The sequence below is a fragment of the Physeter macrocephalus genome, chromosome 1 (genome assembly GCF_002837175.3).
Source record: "Physeter macrocephalus isolate SW-GA chromosome 1, ASM283717v5, whole genome shotgun sequence".
Classification (NCBI taxonomy): Eukaryota; Metazoa; Chordata; class Mammalia; order Artiodactyla; family Physeteridae; genus Physeter; species Physeter macrocephalus.
Window position 1 is genome coordinate 63,777,470 of NC_041214.2, and position 14,921 is coordinate 63,792,390.

General features: G+C 35.3%; 1 protein-coding gene across 1 annotated transcript in view; it reads left to right on the forward strand.

Annotated features, from left to right (window-relative positions):
* Positions 1–7,008, forward strand: part of SKIL (SKI like proto-oncogene) — a 24,626-nt gene extending 17,618 nt beyond the window's left edge. The window contains exons 4-6 of the mRNA XM_055083760.1: positions 1,186–1,427; positions 1,723–1,947; positions 2,610–7,008. Coding sequence (XP_054939735.1) covers positions 1,186–1,427; positions 1,723–1,947; positions 2,610–2,768 — 626 coding nt within the window. The 3' untranslated portion in view covers positions 2,769–7,008. The remainder of the gene's footprint in view (positions 1–1,185; positions 1,428–1,722; positions 1,948–2,609) is intronic.
* The last annotated feature ends 7,913 nt before the right edge of the window (positions 7,009–14,921 follow it).

Below are 14,921 nucleotides of genomic sequence, written 5' to 3' on the forward strand. Positions count from 1 at the left end.
CACAGGCTCCGGACGCGCAGGCTCCGGACGCGCAGGCTCAGCGGCCATGGCTCACGGGCCCAGCCGCTCCACGGCATGTGGGATCCTCCCAGACCAGGGCGCGAACCCGGTTCCCCTGCATCGGCAGGCGGACGCGCAACCACTGCGCCACCAGGGAAGCCCTTGAGTTAATTTTTATATAAGGTGTGAAGTTTAACCTCATTCTTTGTATATGGATACAGTTGTCCCAACACTGTTGAAAAGAATACTCTTTCCTGATTGAATTGTTTTGGCACCCTTGTTGAAAACCAGTTGCCCATAAAAGTATGGGTTTGTTTCTGGACTTAGTCTTTATGCCAGTACTACACACAATTTTGATTTCTGTAGCTTTGTAATAAGCTTTGAAATTGGGGATTGTGAGTCCTCCAACTTTGTTATTCTTTTTCAAGATTGTTTTGACTATTTTGGTTTCCTTTTATTTCCATATGAATTTTAGAATCAGCTTGTCAGTTTCTGCCACAAAGCCAGTTGAAGTTTTGATAGGGGTTGCATTGAAAAAGTAGATCATTTGGGGGAGTATTATCATTTATTGTAGTCCATTTGGGCTGCTGTAACAAAAATAACATAGACTGGGTGACTTATACCACAAACATTTACTTTTCAACGTTCTAGAGGCTGGGAAATCCAAGATCAAGGCACTAGCAGATTTGGTCTGGAAAGGGCTTGCTTCCTGGTTTATAGATGGCCATCTTCTCACTGTGTACTCAAATGGTGGGAGATCTCTCTGGAGTCTCTTTTATAAGGGCATAAATCCCATCAATGGGGGCTCTACCCTTATGACCTAATTACCTCCTGAAAGCCCCCTTTCCTAATACCATTGCACTGGGGGGCTAGGATTTCAACATATGAATTTTGGAGGTCACTGACATTCAGATCATGATATCATCTTAACAGTATTAAGTCTTCCAATCCATAAACATGGGATGGCTTTCCATTTATTTAGGTCTTTTATTTCTTTCAATAATGTTTTGTAGTTTTCATTTTACAAGTTTTATACTATTTTGTTAAGTTTATCCCTAAGTATCTTATTATTTTTTATTTCATTTGTAAATGAAATTGTTTTCTTAATTTCATTTATGGATTGTTCTAATGACTTTTTAACAGAGTGATATTCATACTTTGTTACTTCATTTTTGCCTTTCAAAGATCCATCAGTCTCGAATAATTCTACAAGCAAAAAGAAACCTGAGCCTACCACTTGCAACTTAGCCAGAGACACAAGCAAGGCAGGAATTGACCGTGATGCTGCAGCTTCATCTCCACTTCTTGTCAAAGATGTCATTTGTGAGGATGATAAGGGAAAAATCATGGAAGAAGTAATGAGAACTTATGTAAAACAACAGGAAAAACTGAACTCAATTTTGCAGAAGAAGCAACAACTTCAGATGGTAAAATTGTTATCTAAATGATAGTCCATTGTGAAAAGATACTTTTGCATATTCTTAAGGAAAGTCAAGATGAGATGCTGTAAATGTATTTTAAGATTATTCAGTTTTACATTTATAAGAAAGATTAATATACTTTAAAATTTTTAGAGAAGATAGTTTTCAAGATAATTACTTATGTATAGAATTGATATGACAGCTGAATTTTAAATATTTTCTGTCCTGTTTTTTCCTGAATTGAAAATTCTAATGTGATGGAAATAAAGTAAAAATTATATTGTGATTCTTTAAATTACAGGAAGTTGAAATGTTGAGTAGTTCAAAAGCTATGAAGGAACTCACTGAAGAACAGCAGAATTTACAGAAAGAGCTTGAATCTTTGCAGAATGAACATGCTCAAAGAATGGAAGAATTTTATGTTGAACAGAAAGACTTAGAGAAAAAATTAGAGCAGGTAATGAAGCAAAAATGTACCTGTGACTCAAATTTAGAAAAAGATAAAGAGGCTGAATATGCAGCACAGGTAAGAATTACAGTTTGTATAGTGTTGCCCTTTCAATGTGGAAATTGAAGCCGTTATTTTAATTTCATTAAAGAAATTACTTTACGTTAAGCTCGTTTCATTTAGACTAGATTTCAAAATAGACATTTCTGTTAAACACAACTTTATATCATCCAAGATGATTTTTTGACCTTGATTACTTTATTACTTTAAACTTGTGAGGTTTCTGTAGTTTAGTTGTCCAAATTGCTAATCTCTAGCTATCTGAATATCAGAGGTTATGTTATTTTAATGTAGTATATGGGCTTTCAAATCAACGAGTTAACAAATATGAACTGTTGCCCACTATGTTCACAGCACTCGGGCAAAAATGAATAGTAGCTCCCAACTTGGGGAAGATGAACAAATAACTCTTAACCTGAGCCAGCTGTGATGAGAGGTATACTGAAGTGTAGGGCATAATGAAAGTGTTCTAGGTGTTCAATTCTCTTGACCTTTTGTTTCACCCTTATTTTAAGGTCATGTCAAAGTCTGATTAATAGTATTAGATATTCAAGAGATGCATGCATGAAATAGTTCATTTTTGTAATAAGTAATTTGAAAGTAGGTCTTTGCCATGATGTGAGGAGTAAGTGGAAAAACAAAACTGAATGAAAACTGACACAGTCTTCTAAATCACACAGCTGGCAGAACTGAGACAGAGATTGGACCATGCCGAGGCTGATAGGCAAGAACTCCAAGATGAACTCAGACAGGAACGGGAGGCAAGACAGAAGTTAGAGATGATGATAAAAGAGCTAAAGCTGCAAATTTTGAAATCATCGAAGACTGCTAAAGAATAGAAATCTTTGAAGAGATTCATCTGTGTGTTCCCAACAGGGTTTATTTTTGTTTGTTTGTTTGTTTGCTTTGGTAATTGAATTCTGAACAATTTATCTGCATGAAAATAACTAGGCATTGTATCCATTTGTAGATCAGAGAAAGTGAAGAGATTATATATTAGTATATAAATTTTTACATTTTCCAAATGAATGAAAATGTATGTTTCTTTGTACTTTTTTTTCAACCAGCTTAGTAACAATACTTTACGGTTTCAACTGTTAGATAATCTGCCTATATTTCTAATGCAATTTAACAGTTGCATACTTTTTAAAAGCTGCATTGTGTGATGGAAAATAGTTTTCATCAATTTTGTTACCCATATTTTAGATACAATGGTGGCTTCATATTTCATATATAGAGCTACTCAAGGAGTTGAATCTCCATTTTTTTTCATGAACACAATCTCCTTTCTAAGTTAATATAGTATACTCATTATTATAATCAAAATTTGCTTTTATTTTGTTCATATTGTTGAATGAATTTCCACCAGTTCTCTTCTATTTAATATCTCCTAAGAGACATTTTGTCAATAGAGGAATTTCATTGATGAGGTTATAGCACACCCCATGGGGAAGGATAACATGCTTTCTTATATACTGCTGCTAAACACAAGAAGCGGTTATAATTAGATTTTCTGTTTAAATATGGTTGTCTTTAGAAAAAAATTTTTATGCAGCAACTTTAGAAGAGGGAATAAAATGTAATAATTTTTGAACTTTTATGTTGTTAATAGTGGTGTGAAAATATTAATGTACTTGAGAAAAATTGATACCATTGATGTACATCAGTTTCCATACAATCCATAATCCTCCTGTACAGTTTTTATATGTAGTTGTGGGTCTTACTGAAATTTATATAATGGACTTGTTTTCCTTAATAGATTTGTTTTCCTTTAAATTGTAAAATATTAAACACTTTGAAGGTTATTTTGGACTTTGTATGTTTAAATGTTAAGTCTTACCAAAATGTGCACGAATGGACCATTTTCAATTACTATTTAATATCAAAATCAGGAATTTACAGTCAACTGGTAGTGTATGATAGGTTAATATAGGGAAGTTTAGTTATCTGCTACTAAAAGGTTTTTAGATAATTTTTAGAAGACAGGAATTCCATAGTTTGGGGGAGGGACAACTTCTGCACTTTTGTTTTTTTTTTTTTGCACAGAAAATCCTGTCATTCTTTAATGGCAAATTTCATATTAGTTAATTCTTGGCTTAAAAGATACTAGGTAAAATTCTTAGTATGCATTTTTTAAAGAAAGTTTCCTGAAGCTACCATTAATTGACATTATTATCCCATGAATTTTATGTTTATGTTCTCATGTAAGGTACTATATGAAATTAACTTGAGAGCTAAGTTTATTTTTTAAATATATCAGCTAAGGTTAAGGTTATTTACTATTCCCATCTTAGATGATAGATACTTGGTATAGAACTTCAAAAATAAGTAGGTCATCATTTAACCAGTTATTTTCATATTTTGCTTAATGGTACTTATATATCCTAAAAGAATTTTTGTACTTCCCAAATACTAGAGTATGATCTAAATGTGTATTTTCTATTTTCCATTTAACTTTTACTATGTTAAACCTGCAATTAATTTGTTGATTCTTGTTCCTCCTTAAGGAGGAACGCGTGTTAAAATGACGTACAGGAACAAATATTAAAAATGACATACCCTCCTAATACCTTTTCTTTATCTGGGGAAAGAAAAATCACAAATACATTTTATGATACCGTTTCATTTTAGTTGTGTGTTAGTTGTGTCACAGCTAAGCTTTTTGGGAGATATAATTCAGGCCCCTATAATTTCATTTATTTCTCTAATTCACTCAAAATCTACTTATGTTACTTAGTTAAATGGTAAGCTTAAGTTTCAACTCAAAACTTCTAAAAAAATTGCTTAATCTTTGAAATATGTTATTTAAAAATTCTAAGCAATGCTTAATCACCTTTAAATTATCATAAACTCTTAATTTAGAGTTGAGTAAAGAACTTTTTTCTAGTTCTTCACATAAGGGAAACTTGCCACATGAAATTGTAGTCTTCATTTTCCAGAAGATACACTGATGTGCCATCAGTTTCTAACTTCTTTGAAAATTTTTTTTTAGTCCATTGTAAATAGTATGCCTATTATAGTTAAAAGTAATTTCAAGTTAAACTGTACAACATAGCTTGAAAATATAGAGACTTTGTAATACTCTACAAGTGGCCTCTGCTAAAAATATCCATATAATTATTATTCTATTTTTGCATGCTCATTTTGTGTGTTGGTTGCTAGCTTAAAGTTTGTTTCAGTGTTAGTTTTTGTGTGCCGATTCATCAGGCAAGCGGATTTTCCCTCAGACGTCATAATATTTTTCTTTTTAGGAAAAATATAAAAATATTTACTTTAGAAAGCTGCATTAAAGGAACGGCCTATCAAAAGTGCTAGAGCATCTTTAAAAGGAAGAAAAGATAGAATGTTAGTTTACTGGGTGATGAGTAATGTTTAATTTGGGTGATGATAGTTTCTATACTCTAAACTTTATGAGAAAAAGTTACCAAATCTATAGTAAATGTAAAACCTGCTGTCATTGAGGAAGCTCTAAACAACCCTGATTTCACAAATGCAACTTGTAACACTAGGAAAGGCTTTGACCAACAACGTAAGTTTGGCTTGTGCTTTAGTTTTGTAAAGCATATTCTTTTGCTTGAATTTCTGTGTCCAGGAGAGTCAGGATGTTTTATGGTTCTTGAACTAATTTTATAACATATTTAATATATTACCAGTTGAGCTATAAAATCATTTGTACATATTGAATTGAAAACCAGTTACTAAAGTAGGTGTAATTGACTGAGTACAATGATACTTGCAGGTTATCCATATATTTTAGAAGACATGACAGAACAACTATTTTATTTGCACATCTATGGCTTCTGTTTGAAGGAAAGTAAAATGATAAAGAAACTTGAGTAATATGAAACATGCTCAAGGTTATTTCCCTAAAAGTAATAGAAAAGCTGGTGCTGAAGGTTTTTGATCAGTTTCTAAAATTTTCTTCTCAGTGACTTATGTTTTGATTGCTTAGGGAAGAATCCTCATTTTTATTTGCTCTTACACATTTAATCTGCACGACAGGATATTAAAAATTAATAGAATGAAAAGTTGTGCTCATACTGTACATCTGTTTCTGTGCTTGAAACTACTTGTTAGTTTTTATTGAGCTGCCAGCAATAAGGGACACATTACTGCTGTATTATACATTGTGGGGTTGAATAACTTAAACAGCTTAAAATTTTTTTCTAGTGTAAGACACTTAAGAATTTCCATTATTGGAAGAAATTCGTATGGGTGTTCTATATTGCATCTTGTTTAAAAGGACAGTCTTTTTTTTTCTTTCGTAAAATCTTTCCATTTTAATTGGCTTCTAAACTATAATACATAATGCAATTTGGAGCCTGTTTTTTAGTGATAGAATTAAATGTCTTATATAGTGCTACTGTGTTTGAATTAAAGTGAACAAATGTAAAAACCGAAATTTTAAAAATTAAGCCCAGAAAACAAAATAGTGTATTAAGTTAGTTGAATGTAAGAGAAATTAGTAAGATTTTTTTTTCTTCAATATAAATACCTCACTTGAAAATAAAGCACAGCATACTTAAAGTAGTTGTAGTAAAAAAAAAAAATCCTACTAAAAGAATTGCTAAATCTTGAACAACTCTTGGGGAATTATAGTTTGGGAGAAAAAATATACTTGCTTTTAACCATCCTGTTAGAAGTATTTATTTGTCCTGATAATTTTAAGCCAACACAGTAGTCTTAAATTATTTCTGAAGTTCGAATCTGTGACGGCAGTAAATGAAAGATCTGTTGTGCAACTGTTGAAACAAATTGTTGACTACACTGACCATAATTCAATTTAAAATCTTGCCAATGATGTACAGTTTTACGGTTAAAATTGCTGTGGTTGGTTGTATTACATGACACAAAACTGTCCTCTACCTCACGTGAAATAAATATTTTATATGGTTTTACTATAAAACAAGACTCATCTATCTGGTCACTTAGTTTACAAATTTTGAATTATATTTATTGAAACATGACATACTGTGCTCTTAGCTTATACCTCAACTGTATTTTGTGCTGTTCTCCATTTTCATGCCTTGTAAATAACTTGTATAGATTGTGGATTAAATTCCAAATAAAAACTTTTAATGCCAATGAAATTGATTCAAGCTTTCTTGGTATTCTGTGTGAGTTCAATATTCTTGTTTCTTAAGATTGACATTTTCTCCTTTTGTTTCTTTAAAGTTTATTCATTACACAGCAAATAACTAACGTGAGAAACTTTTTTTTAAATTGTGAAATGTGAAATTTTTTGTAATATTTTACGTGATGAACATAGCATTTTGTGATTATTCTCTTTCAAGATACTTGGACTCTTGCTTTAACATCTTTTCCTCACCTCCACTTCTGGTATTAGTTATCAATTACTGCATAACAAACTATTCTAAAATCTAGCAGCTTAAAACAACATATCACACAGTATCTGAGGGTCAGAAATCCAAGAACAGTTTAGTTGAATGTGATGGCTCAAGAGCTCTTAGAAAGGTGCTTTTATGATGTTACCTGTGGCTGAAGTCATATGAGAGCTTGACAGCTGTTGGATCTGCTTCCCACCTCACTCAGGGCTATTGACAGGCAGTCAGTTCCCCACTGTATGGACCTGTTCATGGAGCTCTTCACAGCATGGTGGATGGCTTCCCCCAAATGAGTGATCCAGAGGAGAGAGTGATGCCACAATTTGTTTGATGACCTGGACTCAAAGTCATATACTGTTACTTTTGCCTTGTACTCTTTGTTAGAAGTCAGTCACTAACTCCAGCCCATACCCAGTCGGAGGAGATTATATAAGGGAATGCATCCCAGGAGGCAGGGATTATTGGGGGATATCTTAGAGTCTGGTTACCATATCCTCCAAACTTTTTTTGGGTGTGGCAAAACGTACATATAAAATTTACCATTTTAACCATTTAAGGTATGTGTATAATTCAGTGGCATTAAGTACATTCACAATGTTGTGTAATTATCACCACTATATCCAGAACTTTTTCACTATCCCAAACAGAAGCTCTGTGCCTATTAAACAATAACTCCCTATTCCCCCTCCCTCCCTCCATCCCTCCCTCCCGCCTTTGGTATCCTCTATTCTACTTCCTATCTCTATGAATTTGCCTATTCTAGGTACCTCATATAAGTGGAATCAAAATATTTGTCCTTTTGTGTCTGATTTAGCATTGTGTTTCAATTAGCATAATTTTTGTGTGTGTGTGTGTGTGGTACGCGGGCCTCTCACTGTTGTGGCCTCTCCCCTTGCGGAGCACAGGCTCCGGACGCGCAGGCTCAACGGCCATGGCTCACGGGCCCAGCCGCTCCGTGGCATGTGGGATCTTCCTGAACCGGGGCACGAACCCGTGTCCCCTGCATCGGCAGGCGGATTCTCAACCACTGAGCCACCAGGGAAGCCCTAGCATAATGTTTTCAAGGTACATCCATGTTGTAGCATGCATCAATTTCATTCCTTTTTATGGCTGAATAATATGCCATTGTGTATGTATACAACAGGAGAAATGTCTATCCAAGTTCTTTGCCCTTTTTTTTTTTTTTTTTTTTTGCCATATGCGGGCCTCTCACTGCTGTGGCCTCTCCCGTTGCGGAGCACAGGCTCCGGACGCGCAGGCCCAGCAGCCATGGCTCATGGGCCCAGCCGCTCCGCAGCATTGGGATCCTCCTGGACCGGGGCACGAACCCATGTCCCCTGCATCGGCAGGCGGACTCTCAACCACTGCGCCACCAGGGAAGCCCTCTTTGCCCATTTTTAAATTAGGTTTTTTGTTGTTGAGTGGTAGAACTTGTTTATATGTTCTAGATATTAATCCCTTATCAGATATATGATTTGCAAATATTTTCTCCCATTCTTTACGTTGTCTTTTCACTCTTAATAATGTCCTTTGATACACAAAAGTTTTAAGTTTTGATCAAGTCCAGCTTTTCTATTTTTTCTTTTGTTGTCTGTACTTTTAGTGTTATATCCAAGAAATCATTGCCAAATCCAATGTCATGAAGCTTTCCCCCTGTATTTTCTTCTACGAGTTTTATAGTTTTAGCTCTTACTGGAATTGTTTTCTTAGTTTCCATTTCAGATTGTTCATTGCCAGTGTGTAGAAAATGCAGTTGATTTTTGGTGTTGATTTTGTATCCTGGGACTTAGCTAAATTTATTTATTAGCTCTAACAGTTTTTGTGTGTGGAATCTTTAGGGTTTTCTGTGTATAAGATCACATCACTTGTGAATAGAGATAATTTTACTTCTTCCTTTCCAATTTGGATGCTTTTGTTTCTTTTTCTTGCCTAATTGCTCTAGCTAGAACCTCCAATGCTATGCTGAATAGAAGTGGTTAAAGCAGGCGTCCTTGTTTTGTTCTCAGAGGGAAAGCTTTCAGTCTTTTATCTTTGAGTATGATATTAGCTGTGTTTTTTTCATATATGGCCTATTTATTATGTTGAAGAAGTTCCCTTTTATACCTAGTTTACTGAGTGTTTTTTTTTTTATCATGAAAGGGTGTTGAATTTTGTCAAATGCCTTTTCTGTATCAGTTGAGATGATAATGTAGTTTTTTTCCTTCATTTTATTGCTGTGATATATTACATTGCTTGGTTTTCATAAGTTGAAATTTCTTTTGCATTCCAAGAATAAATCTCACTTGCTCATGGGGTATAATCCTTTTCATATGCTGTTATTTATTTATTTGAAATAATTTGACATATAACATTCTATAAATTTAAGGTGTACATGTTCATTTCATACATTTATATATAGTCTAATATGCTGAATTTGATTTGCTAGGGTTTTGTTGAGGATGTTTGCAGCAATATTCATAAGGGATACTGGTCTGTAGTTTTTTGTTTGTTTTGTTTTTTGTTATTTTGTAGTGTCTTTGTTGTTGTTATTAGGTTAATCCTGCTTCATAGCATGAGCTAGAAAGTGTTCTTTCTTGCTTTGATTATTTTGGAAGAGTTTGAGAAGGATCGGTGTTAATTCTTTTTGCAATATTTGGTAGAATTCACCAATGAAGCCATCTGGTCCTGGGCTTTGCTCTGTTGGAAGGTTTTTGATTGCTGATTTAATCTCCTTACTAGTTATAGGTTTACCTATTTCCCATTTCTTCATGAGTTGCTTTTCATAGATTGTGTATTTCTTGGAATTTATCAATTTCATGTAGGTTATCTAATTTGATGGCATCAATTGTTCACAGTATTCTCAAAATCCTTTTTATTTCTGTAAAATAGGTAAAAATGTTCCTATTTTCATTTCTGATTTTAGGAATTTGAGTCTTTTTTCCCCCTTAATCAATCTAGCTAAGGGTTTTTAAATTTTGTTGATCTTTTCAAAGAACCAACTTTTGATTTTTATCAATTTTTTCCTTGTTTTTATATTCTTTATTTATTTCCACTCTAATCTATATTATTTCCTTCTACTAATTTTGAGTTTAGTTTGTTCTTCTTTTTCTAGTTCCTCAAAGTTTACAGCTTGCTTATTGGTTTGAGACCTTTTTTTTTTTTTTTAATAAATTTATTTATTTTTGGCTGTGTTGGGTCTTCGTTTCTGTGTGAGGGCTTTCTCTAGTTGCGGCGAGTGGGAGCCACTCTTCATCGCAGTGCACAGGCTCCAGATGTGCAGGCTCAGTAGTGTGGCTCATGGGCCCAGTTGCTCCACGGCACGTGGGATCTTCCCAGACCAGGGCTCGAACCCATGTCCCCTGCACTGGCAGGCAGATGATTTGAGATCTTTTTTAATGGATGCCTTTAAAGCTATAAATTTCCATCTTAGAAAATAAAAAGTAGTTACAAACCAAAACTGCAATAATTCTGGCTTTTATATTTGCCTATGTATTCACCTTTACTGGAGACCTTTATTTCTTCTTACTTCTTCAAGTTATTGTCTAGTGTCCTTTTGTTTCAATCTAAAGGATTCCTTTTAACATTTCTGTAGGGCTGGTCTAGTGGTAGTCAGCTTTTGTTTATCTGGGAATATCTTAATTTCTCCCTCTTTTTTTTTTTTTTGCGTTACGTGGGCCTCTCATTGTTGTGGCCTCTCCTGTTGCGGAACACAGGCTCCGGATGCGCAGGCCCAGCATCCATGGCTCACGGGCCCAGCCGCTCCGTGGTATGTGGGATCCCCCCAAACCGGGGCACGAACCTGCATCCCCTGCATCGGCAGGCAGACTCTCAACCACTGCGCCACCAGGGAAGCCCTTCTCCCTCATTTTGGAAGGACAGATTTGCCAGATATAAATTTCTTGGTTGAAAGTTTTCTTTTGACATTTTACATCATTCCACTGATTTCTAGTGTACGAGGTTTCTTCTGAGTAGTCAGTTAGTAAATCTTATTGAGGATTCCTTATTTGTGATGCCACTTTTCTCTTGCTGCTTTCAAGATTCTCTCTTTGACTTTATCTCTCAACAGTTTGATTATAATGTGTCAGTTTATCTTATGTGCAATACATTAAGCTTCTTAGAGTTGTAGATTTAAGCATTTCATCATATTTGCAAGGTTTTCAGACATTATTTCTTCAAATAATCTCTTTGCCCCTTTCTTTCTTCTTCTAGGACACCCCCATAATGCTTCAGAATTTGTTTGGTTTATTTTTATAATTTCTATCTCTTTATTGATATTCTTATTTTGTTCATAAAATGTTTTCCTGATTTCTTTAGCTCTTTGTCCAGATTTTCCTTTAGCTTTTGGAGCATATTTAATACAGTTGTTTTGAAGTTTTTGTCTAGAAAGTCCAATGTCTGTGCTTTTTCAGTGGTGGTTTCTATCAATCTGTTCTTTGGATGGATTATATTTTTCACTTTTTTTGTATGCCTTGTGATTTTTTTGTTGTTGAAAGTTGAGCATCTGACAATTATAATGAGGTAACTCTGGAAATCAGATTTTCCTTCTTCCCCAGGGTTTGCTTTTTCTTTTTCTTAATTATTACTGCTGTAGGCTGTGGTAGTCCACATGCTTTGAGATTTTTCCACACTATTTTGCAAAGACTATTCCTTATTGTGTGTGGTCATGGAAGTGTCTGTTCCTTTAGCTCATGTTCAGCTAATGTTTTGACAGATTTCCTTGAATGTCAGGAGTTAAAAAACAAGACAACAACAAAAACTCACAAAAAATTTTAAAAAGAAGCAGAAAAACAAAAAAATCCAACTACTTCTCACAGTCTCTGCATCTTGGCTCTATGTTAAAACACTCCTTCAAATACTCCAGTAGGCTTTCTCTGATCCTAGGAAGCAGCCTAAAGTGAAAACTTAAGGCCTTTTCAGGCCTTCCTGGGTATGCAGCTTGCCTGGGCATGTGTGTAGCTTTCTAAATTCCCCCTATAGACAGCTGCTTTTGAATGTCCTAATTTCCCAAAGAATCTCATCCTAACTCATCCTCCAGTTCTTAGACAATCTATTGGTTGTTTACACCTGTAATCTTTTTTTTTTTTTTTTCTTCTATTTTTTTGGCCTTGTGGCATGTGGGATCTTAGTTCCCTGACCAGGGATGAACCCACGCTCCCTGCAAGGGAAGCGCATTGTCTTAACCACTGGACCACCAGGAAAGTTCCTATACCTGTAATCTTTTGTCCCAGGCATCTGTGAGTCTGTAGTCCACCTTGCATCTTTTACAAGCAGTGCCCACTGATTTTTCCAAGTTCCAAGTTAGGCAAATTGAAGAGGAGAGTCTTGTGTCGGTAGTTCAAGTATCCTCCAGAGATGTCAGAATAGATGTACATGATGCTTTTCAAATAAAGTCTGCTCTGTTCCCTTGTTCAAGGGAGGGAACTGGGAACTGGGCTGCTGGTGCTTCAAGATCAAGACTGCTGCTGCACTGGGGTGGGAAGGCGAAAGGGTGAATAAAAATGCCCCCAAACTTTCCTATCATTTTGAAGATGGCTTTTTCTTGATTGGGTATTTGTTTTGTTGCTGTAAACCTTTGACTATTTTTCAGAGCACCAACAAAGTTGGTCCTTATATTTTCTCCTTCTCTCTCTCTCTTTTTGGATGTTTCTGTGGAAGAATGAGAGCTTGGAGTTTCCTAGTTCATCATTTGTCTTACCACTCTTTTATTTAGCTCCAGTCTTTTTATAACCTGATCTTGCAAGTGATACACCATCACTTCTGTCATGTGCTATTGTTCATTCAGACTCACCCTGGAACAATGTGGGAGGAACTACACAAGAGTGTGAATACCAGGAGGTGGGGATCACTGGGAGTCATCTTAGAGGTTGCTTACCACAGCATAGGACTAGAACTTTCCTCTAAAGTGATGTTGGTTGAAACCACAGCGTTTATTTTATTTATTTTTTCCCTTTTTTTTTGGCCATGCAGCTTGTGGGATCTTAGTTCCCCAACCAGGGATTGAACCCGGGACCCGGCAGTGAAAACTCAGAGTCCTAACCACTAAACTGATAGAGAATTCCCTACCACAGTGTTTTAGACATTAAGCTAGAACTTTAGTTTGGAAAGCATTAAGAGAAGGTGTTTAGCTCAGATAACAATGATTACTGTTTACCCTGGCCTGACACTGATACTCTAATAGATATTGGACTTAGGGGAATGAGTCAGGCACAGCTTCTGCCTTTGAGGAACTCCCAGACAGCTGAACAGATAATTTGAAAGCAGCATGATTCAGTCCTATACAGAGGGCTAGGGGAACATGAAGAGTAGACTTCGCTCACTCTGGAGGGTGAGGGATGTTCCTTTTCCAAATGACACCTGGACGGAACTTAGAGAGATGTGAGCTGTGGCTGTGCTGGAAGGCATTCTAGGTAGAAGGATCTGCATGAGGGTAGGTTGGAGGCTAGTAATGAATGCAGTATTATTCTTGCTGAGAAAACAATCCACATGGTTAAATTAGAAACTAGACAGCATAGTATGGGTAATTTATGTTTTGATAAAAGCATGCACAAGGTCTTATGAGACCTTACAGAACTTCATAGGAAGAGGTAGGAAAGTTCTGTCATAGGAGGTTCTTGGGCTAATTTTGGGTGACTGCAAAGTAGCTGGGTGGAGAGGTCACTTCTTGCAGAATGAAGGTGTAAAGCATAGGGGACCAGAAAGTGTGGTGTTCTGCTACGAGGAACGTCCAAGGAGTTCATTATGATTGGTGTGGACATTGCGTGGGGTAGGGAGCTGCACAGTGGAGGGGATTTCACTTAATTGAAATGTAAGGGTTGTTGAGGGTTTTGTGTCATAAAGGGCCTGTGTGAGCCTATATCCTAAAGGGCTTGAACTACGCTCTGAAGGTAAAGAGGACTGCTGGTGAGGTAGTCACATAATCATGAGGGTCACATAGTGTATAGGGACTTGAGTACCTTTGTAGACCCTTATAATAATGAATATTTAAAATTTTTAAAAATATTTTATTTTATTTATTTATTTTTTGGCTATGCAGTGTGGCTTGTGGGATCTTAGTTCCCAGACCAGGGATTGAACCCGTGCTCCACTGCAGTGGAAGTGTGGAGTCCTAATCACTGGACCACCAGGGAATTCCCCCAAAATATTTTAAATTTAAAAATTAAACATGTTTTTTCTCATCATAAAATCAACTCATGTTCATTATGGAAAATTGGAAAATGCCTAAAGGACAAAAGAGAGTAAAACCCCTCAATCTCACTACTCCAAGGAAGGTTTGTTAATATTTCAGTGTATATTTTCCAAATATATTTATTTATATTTAAAAACTAGTCTCCAACTGTACAGGTATTTTGAAATAAAATTTAGCAATTTCCATTTTGAAATTAATATTTTATAACATTATCATCTAGTTCTTAGTTGAACACTTAATTGAAATGTAAATTGAAAAAGTTAATTGAACACTTTCATAATAATTATTTTTTATAGGTAACTAATACTGAATTTTATTTTATTTTTTAAAATTTTATTGAAGTATAGTTGATTTACAGTGTTGGGTTAGTTTCTGCTGTACAGCAAAGTGACTCAGTTAATACATATATATATTCTTTTTCATATTCTTTTCCATTATGGTTTATCACAGGATTTTTTTTTTTTTTTTTTTTTTTTTTTTTT